Source organism: Eublepharis macularius, chromosome 17, assembly GCF_028583425.1.
Source record: "Eublepharis macularius isolate TG4126 chromosome 17, MPM_Emac_v1.0, whole genome shotgun sequence".
Taxonomy (NCBI): Eukaryota; Metazoa; Chordata; class Lepidosauria; order Squamata; family Eublepharidae; genus Eublepharis; species Eublepharis macularius.
This window is the reverse complement of record NC_072806.1, coordinates 930,664-945,751: the sequence shown is the minus strand read 5'-3', so window position 1 is coordinate 945,751 and position 15,088 is coordinate 930,664. Positions and strand designations below refer to the sequence as shown.

The window sequence follows — 15,088 nt, the reverse complement described above, 5'->3', positions numbered from 1 at the left end:
TTCTGGGCCAGCTGCAGCCCGTTGGGGCGGGAGGAGGGCAGGGCGCCTTTCCGGGCCATCCGCAGGGAGCCGGGCCGGCCCTCCCAAGCGGCTGCATCCCGACGCAGGGACTGGCACGTGTGGCTGCTTGGAGCTTTGCCCGGGCCGGGGCCGGGCCGCCGCCGCAGGTTCTGAGCCCGCGACGGGGCTCTCGGAAGGGCCGCGGCTTCTCACCTCCAGAGCTTGCCCGGACCAGGGGGGCCACGCCCGGGTGTTTCCGGAGGCCTGCTCTCTGCGGAGACCGGGATCCAGGCGCCTGGAGCTGCAGGCAGGGCCCCGGCCTCCCCAAGGGCCTTCGCCCGCCCCTTCTAGCCCCGCCACCCGCCAGCGGAGAGAGGCCCTCCGGGTTTGCCCGGCCTGGCTCGGCCTGGCTGCGTTTCGTGCTCTAGACGGCTCGGTCGCTGTTTTTTAACGCGGCTTTCGGACGGAGCGTTTGGATCGTGCCGTCTTGTTAGCAGCCGCGATGGCCCCAGCTGGGCAGAAAGAGCAGCCCGCGAGGCTCCGGAGGGCCGCTGCCGTCGGCCCGGCCCACTCCGGAGGACCGACGCGCCCGCGAGGAGGGCTTCCCGGAGGCGGCTGCGGGCCGAGAGCTGCGCGCGGGGGCTGGCGGGGTCCGGCCCGCTCCCGACGCCGCTGCCCCCCTCCCCGCGGGCCTGACTTCGGACGCGGCGCCCGGCTCAGCCCCCTCTGCGCCCGCCCGCCAGTCCGCCCCCGGCCGTCCCAGGTCTCGGGCGCCGGCCGCTCCGCCCCGCCCCCTCCCGCTCCACCCTCCCCGTCCCGTCCCGTCCGGGACTCCAGGCCAGTTTTGCGGAGGCGCCAGCAGGAGAGTGGCGGAGCCGAGATTTCGGGCGGCGCTGGCTGGCTGGGAGGGGGGGAGCGAGTTGGGCGGAAAAGTTGGCCAGGCTGCCGCGGACTCGCCTCTTCGCTCGGCCGGCGCGGGTCCCGGCGGCGCTGGACGGAGCTTGAGGAGCGGCCTGGCTCCGGGGCGCCCACGGCGGCAGCAGCATCGCCCGCAGCATCGCCCTCAGGACCCGCCCGCCCGCCCGCCCGCCCGCCCGGCGCCGGCGGAGGACTGGAACTCGCGCCCCGAGGGCTCTGGGCCGGGAGCGGCGCTGCAATGGGAGACGCCACGGCTCGGGGGGCCGCCCGCGGCAGTTGCCGCCTGGCGCTGGTCGTCATCGCCGCCGCCGCCACCGCCATCCTGGGCGTAAGTGGGGCCGGAGCGCGCGGCTGGCGGCGGAACGGGCCGAGGGTGGCGGGCGCTTTGGGGCGCGGGCGCGGGGCGGCCCTGGGCAGCGGCGTCCGGCTCCGGGCGTCTAATTTTAAACGCGGGACTCGGAGGCTATTCGTGGCGTGGCTGGCGTCGGCGGGCCGGCTGGGCACGGCGCAGCCACGTCCAGGGTGGAGCCGGAGCCGCGCCAGGCTGGAGCGCGGGCCGCCGGGGGCGCGTCGGGGCAGCGGCTCTCGCGGCCGGGCGGCGATGCGCTGGCGCCCCGTCTGCGCTCTCGTCGCTTTGCTCGACGGAGCTCTTCGCCGCCGTTGCCGGCTAAATTTAAAAGCTGAGGCGTACCCACCTGCCTCGGGACCCGGAGCGCAGCGGGGAGAGGGGAGGGCTCGTAAAAATAGCTGCCCTGGCAGACCAGACGGAGTGCCAGCTTGGCCTCTGGAGAAGAGGAGGAGGAGGAGATTTCGGGGCAAAGCCCGTCGGAGCTACGCCCGGGGCGGGCAGAGGCGCCTTGCCTGGGGGGCGGGAGCGGAGTGTCGCGGGGCTGGCCGCGAGTCGCTTCGGAGGCTCGCCTGCCGTCGAGGGCTCCTTCGCTCGCCTCAGGCTGGAGGCTCAGACGCGAGGAAGCCGGTGTCGCCTGGGCGGACGCCCGCTTTTCCAGGCGGCCCCTCCAGAGTGCTGGCCGGACAAAGGAGGAAAGCGGGGCGGGGGGAGGCCTGGCTGGATTTTGCTTCGGGGCCCTCCCAGGAGAGCGGCCAGGCGGTTCAGTCACAGAGCCGCCTTTCAGCCCAGAGCTGGCGAGTTGGCTGTTTAGTTTCTTCTGCTGGGAACATCTGGATTTTCCATCCCAGGAGGCTCTGGATATACCGCGGGGCCCCCAGCTGGCATCACAGACTTCCAAGTTCAAAGCCACAGCCTGCTTGGGGGTCCTCTGGCTGAGTCTCCTCCCTTCTGCCCCCAAGTGCTGCCTAAACTTCCAGCTCCGAGGCTGCCGAGTGCGGCCGGCACCCCTCACCCCTGTGCAGGGTCAGGATTCTGCTGAGCCTGGCCTGCGGCCTCCTCTCTCCCCAAACATGTGACCCCCACCCCCTCATTCCTGACCCAGGGCCCTCCCTTGCGGGGAGGGTATGAGCTGGCAAGCCGGCACTCCCTCAGCCTGGCTTTTCACCCACACAAGTTAGCACTCCGCACTATGTGCTTGCAACAATGGGCAGCTTTGTGCTTGAATTTCCAAGGGTTCTGGGGGAAAGAAGGGGGAAAAGGCCACCAGCCACTCCAGAGCTGGGCCCTTTCCTCGAGGGCACATTCCTAGAGGCCTCCTGTGGCGCGGCCACACCCTTGGTAGGCTGGCAGGAGACACGGAGCTTGGAGCTTGGAGCCCTTGCCTGACCCGGGAAGGCTAGTTGGGGGCAGGCGCTGGCATTCTTGGAGGGGAGGGCTGGAACCAGGTGGAGAGCGTGGCAGGTGAGCCTCAGGTGAGCACGGGCCTGCTGGGCCGAGCGGCAGTGTGCACCTTGCCCTTAGGAGGCCTGGTCTGGGAAGCCCTGTGGCTTTGGTGTCCGTGGCCCGGGCCTCTCTTGCCCGCCTTTCCCGAGTAAAGAGCCTCTGAAACGGTCAACTGCAGCAGCAGGTCTGCCGTGGGCCTTGTGGCTTGCTGGGTGCTGCCCACTTGGGGGGAGTTCCTTTGCTGTTCCTGCTGAGTGGCTGTGTCTGGCGTGTCTGCAGCCAAGGAGGCCTGGGGCATCTGGCACGCTCTCCTTGCCCCTTTGCGAAGCCTGGGCATGCATGTCTGTCTGTCCTGCGGTTTGCAAGGAAGGGCTCAGAGTGGTGATCCACCCGGGTGGAAGCGGTGAGGAGAGAGCCCCCTTTGGAGACAGAGTGCCCTCCTGCCCACATTTACAGAATCGAACGGGAGTGGCAGGATCAGGTGGCCGTGGGTGGGGTTGTCTTTGTGTCGGGGGGGGGGCGTGCCAGTGGCACACAGCAGAGGGCCACATGGTATTGCCCTAGCCTGTCCTGGTTGGGCCACCTCCTGGGACTGCTGTTTAGCGCTTCCCCCATCTCACAATCAGTTTCTCGATGTCCCCCATTGAACATGAAGAGGGATGCTGTTTTCATTTGCACACCCTGACCACCTCTGTGGCCCTGCCAGGACGGCGGCACCAGCTCTGCCACCCTCACACACTTTGCCTGTGCTGGGCGGAGGTCTCTGTGCCAGGGCTGGACAGGAGAAGATTGACACTGGAAGGAGAGGGAGGGGGAGACGGGGGGAGCCGTGGGCCTTGCAGCCTCATTGGCCAGTGAGAGGGTCACATTCCAGCAAGCAGCTGGAGGGGAGGGAGGGATGCCTCTCCCTGGTGCCTGCTGCCTCCCCCTTTTGACACACACTCACACACAACGCAGCTTCCTGGCTGGGCTCCCCCCCCCCCACTTGCCCACCTTACACGTACACTTGCCCTGGCATGCCTGGACAGCCTGCAAGCGACTCTCTGGTGGATTCTTGGGGAGGGGGCAGAATCCCCTTTCCAGGGCAGGATGCTGTGAGGTGGGGAAAGGAAATGTGAGGCGTGGCAGAAATGTAAACAGGATTCTAAAAATAACCCCTTTGCTGCCACGGCCAGGCCAGGCCAAGCTCTGGGGCAGGGCAGGGCTGGGGGTGCCCCCTCGGGCAGCCTCACAGGCCCTCTTTCAGTGCTGGGGACCCAGAGTATGTGTGGGCCACGAGAGCGATGTGTTTCCTGGCGGGAAGGGCTCTGCTGCCAATCACTGCCTTTCCACTGGGAGGCCCTTGCTGAATCTGCCCTCTGCTCTCTGGGGCCGGGGCCCACAGCTGTTGCACGGTAATGCTCGCGCTGCCTGTCGCCGGAAGTAGGGTCCTCCTGTGACGTCTTTGTGTTACTTCATGCGTCACCTTATGCTTCGCTTCTGTTCCGGGTTTCTGGTTGTTTCCAAATTTATACGATCACATTGTTGATTGCATGTCCAGTCCTGTTGATGGTATTAATTTACTGCGTAATCCGCCTTGAGTCCTGGTGAGACAGGCAGACTATATAGAACACAAAGAAATGAATGAGAGGGGGAAGAGTTAGGAAGGGAAGAGGGTCGGCAAGGGCAGGCCAGGCAGACGTTTCCGTTTCCCCTCCCCTGCACCACTTCTTGTTTCAGAGGAAGTCGGTCCCAGGGAAAGAGGGGCTGGGAAGTGCTTTTCCAAACCGGGCACCTTCCTGGCCAGTTTCCGCTTGGAGGCCCGAGAGACTGAGGCCGGCAGAGCAGCCCAGTAAGGAGGAACGTGCCGGAAAACCTGGCCCGGCCTCCTCGCCAACCTGGCATGGCTGGACCCAGCAGTCTCAGGGCTCTGGAAGGTGGGCCTCCTGTGTCAGAACAGCAAGACGTTGAAACAGCCTGGTTGGTGCAGAGAAGCCCCTTTCCTGGTGCTTGCACGGGGGTGGGTGGGGGGTGGCCTATGGCTGGGGAGGGGAGGAACTGGTCCCTCTAGGCTGACGCCTCACATGAGGGCCTGGCGCAATGGGAAGTCCGTCCCGGATAAGGTTGCCAGCTCTAGGCTGGGATATTCCTGGAGATTTGGGGGTGGATCCTGGAGCGGGCGGGGCTTGGGGAGGGATCTCCTCGGGGTATAATGCCATAAGCAGACCTTCCGAAGCAGCCGTTTTCTCCAAGGGAACCAATATCTGCAGCCTGGAAATCAGTTGCAATTCCAGGAGCTCTCCAGCCACCACCTGGAGGCGGGTAGCTCTAGACTCAGGCCTGTGTTGCGAGGGAAAGGCTCTCTGCATATGCTCAGAAGCACTTGCACAGTTCATGTCCTAGAAGCCAGTGCTGGGGATCCCAGGGGGTTTGTGGGCTGAGCCCTCCTTCCCTCCCTCAAACGAATCCCCCTCCTGGGCCATGCTTAGTTGCTAGCTTTTGTCCTGCCGCTTGTCTGGTGCCATTTTAGCTCCGGCCCCACCCCCATCTGCCCCATTCCCTGCCTGCTGGCCCCTCTAGCTACTCTCACATCCATTCAGGGCTGCACGGATGAATCGTGGCCCAGCCCTCGGCCACCCGCCAAGGTCTTCAGGGGTGCCCGGCTCCTGCTGGGCATCTTGTGAAGAGCGTAGGGCTTGGTGGGTCTTGGTCTGACCCGGCAAGAGCACAGACCCAGAGCCCTTCCTTGCCCCCTCCCCACCCTTGCAGGGGTGCTCCACTCGAATTGCTGCGCGGAGATCCAAGGGGGAATCCAGAGTTTGCTCCGGCTCGGAATGGGTTTCTTTAGGGTGCAGCTGGGGAAAGGAATGTGGAGGTCTCCGAGTTAGGGCGAGTGCTTCCCTTTTCAGGGACACACTCTGGTGTGCTTTTCCTGCACATTCTTCAGGGCAGCAGCAGCAGCAAGGTGTGTGCGCATGCGTGTGAGAATTCCGGCCTCCATCCCACTCGCCGTTCCGGACATGCAGCTGTTGCCACATCTTGCCACACGAAGGGTTAAAGCCCAAAGCCCTTCCTTTCCCTTCTGCCTCTTTCTTTCCTGGCTGGCTGAGCAAGAGGGTGAAGGAGGGAGGCAGGAATGCCTGATAAGCAAGCGGTGGCTCCCAGCACAGGCTCCCTGGGAGTCCCTGCTTGGGTGTGATCTGGGCCCAAGGGGGGAGGTGGCTGAAATCAGACCAGAGGGGAGGAGGAGTCCCAGCCAGCCAGACTGGCTGTGGAATCCAGGCCTGAGCAAGAGGAATGGACGGCATTTCTTCTGCCCCGTGGCACAAGGGCAGCCGACAGCCTGGCATAGATGGGCATGGCTGGCAGGAGCAGTCTGCAGGTGGCATCTAAGCTGAGGGCTCCTGGGAGTTACTGGCCGTGGTCATGAATAGTTAACAGTTGTTTACTCTTCTCCTTGCTGTCCATAAGAGTCTTGCAGTGAGATGGGGGATTACTGTTCGAGCGCTGGCTGCTGCCCCCTTGCCTGATGCTGCTGGGCCTGCAGCCCCCTTGGCAGGCACAATCAGCCGTGCCCTCTGGCTCACTTTTGCAAAGGTTTCTCTTTCCCCAGAGCCAGGCCTCTGCCGGAGTCTGCCAAGCCTATGAAGAACTCACACACACACACACACCCGGACTGCATCTTTCCAGAAATGATGGGGCGAGTCTCACCGTGGGCGGAAGATCCCTTTTCCAAATTCCCAGTCTTCCTGGTGGTTTCTGTTAATCTTTGGGATCCCGCTCCCACCCCAAACCTGGCCTTGCAGCGGCTGCTATTTTGAGTGTGCTGTGAAGGTTTCTCTGGATAAATTAGGCAACGTTGCTCAGAGAGGAATGTGCCAAGCGTTGGACCAGGGCCTGGGCAGAGAACAGTCGTGGATGGAGGCAGAGCGGGACAGAGAGGAGGCAGGAACTGGAGCCTGCCCAGGAAACCAGAGGCCCTGGGCATGGTGGCCAGAATGGCAGCGAGAGGGCAGGGCCTGTGCTTGGGCTCTGAGCAGGCGCAGAGTGCCTTTGCTTCCCCCTCTGCATAGGCACCTGAACTCGGAGGAAGAGAGGCCGGCCTTCCTGGCAGGCGGCTGCTGCTGCTCTGTTCTTAGCAGGCACTCTCGGTCTGTGCTGGCACCTCTCTGGCCCCTGCGTGGCCTGTTTGGCACTGACTGAGAGGCCATCCTTGACCTTCCCTGGAGTGAGCTTTTTCTCCTTCTTTAGTGAGAAGTTGTTGCTAGTTGGCTGCAGTCTGTTGAACTGAGCCAAGCCGGGCCTTGGATTCTGGAGAGCTGGTTCTGAGATCTACAAGTTGAGCTAAACAGACCTGGTGTCAGCCTGCCCCTGCCTGAGCTCAGTGGGCAGCTGGCAGTTTGGATGCTGGTGCTTGAAACAGCTTCCATCTCCATCCCCCACCCCTCCTCTCGTGGGCTCCGTTTGCAAAGGCCAGTGTCTCCTGCTGAGCTCTGCTCAGGGCAGGCCTGCCAGGTGGTTGGAGGAGCCCCTTCTGGCCCTCCACTGCCTCTGGAGCCCACCCATCCCTGCTCTTTTGTCCCACACTGCATGTTGTTTTTTGCCTTTGCCGCCGATGAAAGCCTTTTCTTCACCCAGGCAAGTGGAGGGATTAGATCCAGTTCGCTTCCTGCTCCAGGACCCCCGGCTGTGCTCACCTTGCTCTACTGAGTGCAGTTTCCCGTCTCTGCTGTTAGCAGCGTTACCCACTTGTTATCCTGAGCAGGCAGGCAGATTAGGGCTTGTTGTGACTGGGGTCAGTGGGCATGCTGCCTGATCTCTGAGCGCTGGCATCTGGGTGCCAAGTTATGTGCCGGCTGCTCTTGGCTGAACCTCCAAGCTCTGGCATCTTGCCCAAGAGAGAACAAGACATGGCTGGGTTGGCATCCCCTGATAAGTGGAGGTGGTATCATGCCTTGGCTGCCTCGGGCTGATGCCCTGAGCCACAGGGGCCCGATTCTACTAGTGCTGTGAGCCGCCTGCTGCCTTTTGTTGCTGTGCACTGTTTGGGGCTGGTATGAAGAGGGCAGGAAACACCTTAACATTGCTGATGTCACCCGACCTTGGAGTTCAGGAAGCAACTGAGAGCGCTATTAATAGTCCCCTCCCTGGTTTGGAGAGTACACAGTTGCTACTTGCTCAGGTTGTCTAAGGATCCAGCAGCGCATTGTAGTTTCTCCTGCCAGGACGTGGTTCTGGTCTAGCAGGCACAGAACTGAGCCAGGGTGTTTTTGCCCGGGGCTGGTATTGCAGCTCAACCAAGGCTCCACCAGTCTTTGCTACACTGGAATAGGCCGTGAGATTGCTCTCTCCCTTCTTCAGCCAAGAGATTTGTTACTCCAAGGATGAATGTAACATTAGCCACGCCTGGCCCAGAGGACACAACTGGACTGCCGGCCCCTCTCAGACTGTGTGGGGTGCCTTGTGCTAAAGCTTCAGCCCTTGAAGTTGTGCGATTGCGTGACAGTCTGGGTGCTCTTTCCAAACAGCACATCTGTAGCCTTCCTCTAGCTGGACTGTTCAGTAGACTTAACCCTTGTGCCCCCAAAGAGGTTGGGAAATAACGTCAGCCCAGCGAAGGCTGGCCACGGATTCAAGGCTCAGAAACCAGACTCCTGCTTCTGGGCTCAGGGCTCTGAAATCTCCATCTTTCATCCAGAGACTTGCGTTTCTAGCCTGCTGCTTTGCCAAGGAGGAGTAGGCAATGTGGCCTCAGGTGGGGTGCGATAGAGGGGTAGTGCAATAATAAAGATCTGTTTTCCTTAGAGCTGTAACCTTTAATTCACCCTTGACTGTGTGTTAAAGGTGGTGCTTATAGAAAGGACAGCGTTGGGCGGGGGGGGGGGGGAAGAGCTGAGTCCAAATGCAGCATTTCCACAGATTCATTGTGCGCCTGAGGAATTCACCGCTTCTCGGCCTCGATTCCCTGTACGTGAAAATGAGCGCCACTGGGCTGCACCAGCTCACTCACACGGGGGGGGGGGGGGGCTGTGATCTTGAACACGATGAAGGTTTCAAAGCACTCTCCACAGGGGGGCTTCTGGGCGCGTTGGAATAATGCGTCCATCCTGAATCATCGTGGGCCCCACAGAGGATTTCCCCAAATACGCTGTCAGGTCCCCAGTTAGTCCCGAAACGAATGCTTGAGGTGGGGGAAAGGCCCTCTGTCTCAGCACTCTTGGACTCCGCTCCGACTGCTGGGTCAGAACGCATGCGGGACACTTGGCAAGTCCAGACCCCCCTCTTCCATTCTCCTTTCCCCGTTCTGACAGGCACAGCAAAACCTTAATGGCTGCCTGAGCAGACAGAGGCTGTCCCCGGCCTGCAACGACGACGTCCGGATGAAGTGGCAGGCCCAGAGCTGAGGCAGGCACAGGGCAGAAGGCAAGGAACTCTGTTGCTTATGGGAAACCACCCCATTTCATTTCCATTGCGAAGCGAAAATAAGAGAGACCCATATGGACTGTGTTAGTGCGCGGCCATCTTTATAATGCGGAAAAGGCCCAATGGGGGCATCAGAAGGTTTTGGCCAGTGGTGTTCCAGGCAGACCGGCATTTCAGGGAGAAGGGTTGGGCTGCTGGGCTGCCTTTGTGAGGGTTTATTCTAGCATTCCGCCCACTAGGCTTTGCTGCTCCTGCAGGGGTGTGGCTGGGAGTAAAGAATTTGTGCTCTGCCAAGCATTGTATACGTGCTTCCTCATCGCCTCCCCCCCCCCCGCTTCCTTCAGAACGAGCTGGGTGGCCTTTCCAATTCTCCATGCACAGAACATTCACCCCCCCCCCCACGCACACACACACACCACGAGCCACAAGTTCCATCAAGGACAGCCCAGCACCTCTCCCCTTGATGGGGGGCTGTTGCCCCTGCACCTGCAGCTCTACATGTCCGCCGGCAGCAAAGCCTCCCCCAAAAAAGAGGCTCTGAGTCTGCCCGGAAGCAGTGGGCCCCTGTGCCTGCTCCGGGGCTCTCCGGGGCCCTTGCATGCCACCGCGCACGGCAGCCGTGGAGAGGCCCAGCAGCTGTGCCCACAGGCCTTCAGGGCTGCTTTGGGACAGGATGTTCTTTGGCCAATGGCATGAGATCCCCGGTGGAGGTGACAGGCGGACAGTTAGAGACATGAGAAATGTGCCGTTTCCGGTAACTCGAGTCTGCTCTCAGTAGCAGCGCTTGGCGTGAAAGCCTGCTATCCCACCCCCCCACCCCACCCCTCAGCCTGCCGCCTGTGATGGCTGACAGGTGCGTGTGGGCAGCTGGCCGCGCTGTGCTGGCGGAGCTGGGACCGTGCTCTCCCTTCGGTCCAGGGAAGGTTGGGCCCTCCCTAGAGATGGGGGCCTGTCCCTGACTGCAGGTTGCAGCCTCAGTAACAGGCCATGCGCATTTTCAAATATTCAGGTATTTATATGCTTGCTGCCCACAGCAGTTCCACTGAGACTTAAGGCAGCCAACCATTACAGAGTTAACTGCTGCCAAAGCCCTGCCTTAAGAGCACAGCCTTGCATTTCTTATGGAAGAGGGCGGACCGAGTAGGGACCCTTTGCTCCTTCTCAGGGAAGGAACCCCCTAATGCTGGAGCTCCAACAGAGATGGAACAGGCCTGCGCTCTGGCCGAGGCCTCCAGTTCGGCAGCCCCCAAGTGTCTGGTCCGGCTTGGCAGGGCACAGATCTCTTTGGTGTCGTGGTTTAGTGTAGTGTTTAAGAGTGTGGGACTGTAATCTGGAGAGCCGGGTTTGATTCCCCGCTCCTCCCCTTGAAGCCAGCTGGGTGACCTTGGGTCAATCACAGCTCTCTCAGAGCTCTCTCAGCCCCACCCACCTCACAGGGTGATTATTGTTGTGGGGATAATAATAACATACTTTGTAAACCACTCTGAGTGGGTGTTAAGTCATCCTGAAGGGCGGTATACAAATTGAATGTTGTTATTATTCTGTGTAGATCTCTGGAGCATGCACAGAGCTGCTGGCCCAGGATCAGAGCGGCTGGGGAAGATTTTTGGATTGCTAGAGACGACCTCAACGCCCAAGGCTTAAGCTACCTGACAGAGAACTTGCTAGGGGCCAGCCGCCAAGGCTGAGGCCCGTGCAACGGCCTGGCTGAGGCATAGGCTGCGTCCTTGGCTGCGGGCCTCATGCTTCCCAGGTGAGAGGATCTTCTTTCCCCTCTCCTGTGGCTGGTGCTTCTTCATCACCAGGGGTGGTTCAGGTTGGGCTCGTGAGCCACTCTCAGCTACCAGAGGATCGATGGGACAGGACGGTGGGGGTGTTGGACCCTCCTGCCCTGCTGCTCTAGGCGGCACCCTCAGGCCACCCCACCGGCCAAGGGATGAGAGCCGAGAACAGCCTGGGGGCATTTGCTGGGGCGCCTGAGTTTGTGGTAGCCCAGGGCACTGAGGCCGTGTGTGGAGTGTGCGCCACGCAAGGGGTGTGTGAGATAGGCCGGGACTGTCGCCCATCACCCTCCCCAGCACGGGGCCGTGCTTGCGGGTTCCCAAGTGTCGCCGTCTTGGCTGCCGCCTGCCCAGGGGTATTTTGGGCTGGTGGAGTCTATTTTGGGGGAGCTTCTGGCCTATCTGTTTTCATCAGCAACCGTTTTTGTCCCTTATCCTCTGGTACGCCTGTATTCTTTAAAAAGAACGTCTCTGGATTGGCTTCCTCAGTTTGATTTCCATTCTGTTACGGAAATTCTGTTGATCTCATCCTATTCCATTCTGTTCTATTAGAACAGCAGGATTTCATGGACTTGATGACACAAACTGAAAATATTTTGCATATGCCGCCAAACAAAAAAGTCCACCCTTTGACTTAAAATTGTTTTTCCTCGCAGGCAAATTTATTCAGATTTTATTTTATTATTTATTTTAAAACATTTGTGTGTCCCTGTGGAGAAACGCCATTCTGTTGGTGAATTTAACTTCCTAGGTGCTCCCGGAGGGAGGGGCCAGTTCTGGAGTGGAATGTGATTGGAGGGAGAGCGAGTCAGTTGGTGGGGCGGGAGTTGGAAGTGGACAGTTGGTGGCGGAAAAGAGGGCAGGGGGAGATCTAGTGTGACCCCAGATAGCAAAGGATCGGGCCTGCCCTACGCCACCTCGGAATAGGGCATGAGTATAGAGAAGCAGAGGGGGAGGGAGCAGAGGGTTCTGTTTCTGTGCTATTAGTCCTTCCGTTCACTGTGCATTTGCCTGTGTATAGTTAGAAGTGAAATAAATGATTTTTTGGAATTTATGAAGGAAGAAAACTCTTCTGCCCCACACAGTCCCCCAACCGCTTGGGCCCACTAGCAGAGGAGGGGGGTTAGGAGGCTGTCCCGCCTAACCAGGACCCTATACAGGGACAGTGGTGGCAGCAACTACCCGGAGACAGGGAAGGGAGACGGCCCCTCCAGGTGCCTGGCCAGAGTCGAAAAGGAAGGGGTGGGCAGAGCGGGGTCTACCCGTGGGAGGAAAGGCCCCGTTTCGCCACACTCCCTTTTTTATCCAAACGGTTCTCAAGGTGAATGGGTTGATTAAAACAAACCAGTTGAGATTTCTTTTGGAGATAGCCTTACGTTTTAAAAATTGTGATTTCCCCCCTGTTTCTGTTGACTTTGGGGTGTTAAATCTTTGTGATGTTCTTGGTTCAATATGGCCTGTATGTCTGGCCTGCTGCCCTGACAATTGTCTTGCCTCTCCTGTGGGATTTTGGGAGGGGCACATGGGCTAAGCCCCCTCGGAGCCTTCTCCCTGAGGTGGGAGCAGTTCCCACTGGAGTGCTACTGTCACCAAGGACTTGGGGCTCTTGCCTCGGCACCCGGAGAAGGCCGCCTTGTTTCTCTCTGCTATGGTTGTGTCCACCCCTGTCTTAGAATCTGGGCAAGGGCCACACTTTGGGGTTTCCCACGGGAAGTGGATATGCCGTCACATCTGGTGGAAAGTGATAACTCCATTGGAAACGATGGCTGGGTCGGCCTGACTGGCGGTTGGGAAATAGTCCAAGAGATAGTGGGCTGGGGGGGGGGGCTCCGCTGTGGGACAAGTTCAGGGGATGGGGAGGCATACGATGCCTGCCTGGGGCTCGGAGAAGCAAGGGGGAGAGGGCCAGGAGGCAGCAGGCTCCCCCAGCCGGAAAGTTTTCTTTGTCCGTTTGTTTTAGTAACCTTTGCAACTTCAATCCGTGCCCTGGAAGTGCAGAGATCTATTCTGGAGTCCAAGCATAATGTTTGTGCAATGAATGATGGAAACCTGACTTTCTGGAGGCAGATGGAGAGGAGCGTCTTCCAAGGGGGGGGGCACCCACCTCCCAGAATGGCGGCTCCACTTTGGCCCCACTTGGGAACAAGTGGGTGCCCGCAGGCACCCATCCTGCAATTGGAAGTAACGCAGAAAATGCAGAATGCAGAAAATGTTGTGCCTGTGAAATGGGATTTCTGCAGAATTTGGATTTTGTTTAAAATCTTCGTTTTTTGTTGTCTGTGGAGGACAGACTGTTAGAATGTCCTTGGTCCATTCTTAGAGTGGGGAGGCCAGGATGGGGGGGGGGAAGCAGGGCAGCGCATGTAAAGCCCTCACATGTAAGGCTTTTTTCTCCCCCTCCCCCTCCTCCACAGACACAAACACTTTTGTGTTTTTAAAACTCCCGACAGAGCCCTTTTGGTGCCCAGACTGTGCTGAATCACGGCTGAAATTGCACAAGCTCTGTGAAGTACAGGTCAGTTGACTTGCAGCTGCAAATCTGGGCTCAGTCAATTCAGAAGCCCACCGAGGAGCATGTTTGTGATCGCGGAAAGGCTGAAAAGCTTTTCAAGTGGCTTGGGTGAACTCTACTTGCTTGAGAGGACCCAATGCAGCCGGGGGCTAGGCACTCTCCAGGCTGTTTCTAGCTGCAGCACTTTTCTGTCCTTTTCAGTTATCTTCCCTATGAGTCAGGAATCTGGTTTCTTTTCCTTCACCATTTCCATGCTGTTGTTCATGGGATGGAGATCTTGGAACGAAAAAAACCATGTTGGAATCCTGTGACATGAAGAATAGGATCTGCGCCTCGCTTGGCGGAGGCTGAGTTTGGAGCACTGGGGCTGGGCCTGAGGTTTTGGAAGGTGCCCGGTCCAAGATGGAGGGCATGCAAATATTCAAGGCAAGAACTGCGGGGGTTTTCTTTAACTCCATTCAGTGGCAATTCTTTTCTCTGTCGTGGCTGGATGTCATCTCTCGGTGAGCCAAATGAAGACACCCCCAGTGGGAGCAAAGGAGTCGGGTCTGCAGCTGAGTGCAGCCTGGATTTTTGCAACCAGTAAAGCTTCTTAGCCAAGGTTCCAGCTGGCGCCCTCCTTCCTGTGGTGGAGCAAGGGACACTGTTTTCCTGTGGCCCCCTCCCCACCCCCTTCTTGATTAAAGCCTAGCGTTGACTTTGGGGCCAGAGGAAGATGGATGGTGCCGTCAGCCGTTCATTTCCTCGCCTTCCTGTGCGGGATCTGTGTAAGTGTTGCAGGAGGAAGCACATTGTTGCCACTCAGCAACCTTAAGTGGTTGTCCACAGTGCTTTCTGGGGGAGAGTCAAGTACCAAGGAACATGCCTGTCCCCAGAGGAGCAGGAAGCCTGCGAATGAACAAGCAGGACTGCGGCACTTAAGAAAAAGGAAATTTAAAAGCAGATGTCATACAGAAGCCTCCTTTCCCAGCGCCTTGAGGGGCGGAGAGCTTCCTTCCAAGGTGTGCAAGTGCAGGGCGCTGCTCGTAGCCAGGGATCGCCTCTGGAGCCCGTTGGCTCTTCCACTTCCTGGCAGAGCTGCTGCCCCGGAGGGCCACTGGGGGCTCGGAGCCAGCGGAGCCACGCGGGTCCCTTCTGGCGGGGGAGGGGGGGGAGCTGTAGCCCTGGGATTTCCTCTTGTGCAGGGCCGGCTTCTGCACTCCCATTTCAGGAAGTGGCTGGAAGTAGCCAAGGCAGGGCTTGTGGAAGTGGCGACCGTTGTTCTGAGGGCCAGCTGGTTTTCTGTTTGGAGTGAAAACTGGCCTTTCCCAAGATGGGCGGAGGGCAGGGAAAAGCACAGACGTTTTCATTGTGGTGGTGGCAGGACACAGGAGGCTGTGCGTAGCTGCGTGGCAGGGTGGTCGGTGCGTGGCTGTGAGAGCTGGACTGTGTGTAGTCCTGACTCCGTGTAGAACTCTGCACTGGAAACTCTGCAGCTGAATCAATTGATTCAGTTGAGGTGCAGTGGGGAGCCTTTTTGTCCTGTGGCAAAATTTTGATAGCTGTGGAAGGTTTTTAAGTAAGAAAGTGGCGTCTCCTGTGTGAGAGGGTCTCTGTGAAAGGGAGTTGTGAAATGCCAGCTCTGTCATAGATTGCTCAGAGATCCTAAGATAAAAATGGGCGCCCCCACCCACCCCCGGGGGA

The 15,088-nt window shown here is 59.3% G+C and overlaps 1 protein-coding gene across 3 annotated transcripts in view; it reads left to right on the top strand.

Annotated features, from left to right (window-relative positions):
- Positions 1-1,134: 1,134 nt before the first annotated feature.
- HSPG2 (heparan sulfate proteoglycan 2) overlaps positions 1,135-15,088 on the top strand; it is a 92,872-nt gene continuing 78,918 nt past the window's right edge. For all 3 annotated transcript variants that reach the window (XM_055001985.1, XM_055001986.1, XM_055001984.1), the window contains exon 1: positions 1,135-1,246. In XM_055001985.1, coding sequence (XP_054857960.1) covers positions 1,157-1,246 — 90 coding nt within the window. In that variant the 5' untranslated portion in view covers positions 1,135-1,156. The remainder of the gene's footprint in view (positions 1,247-15,088) is intronic.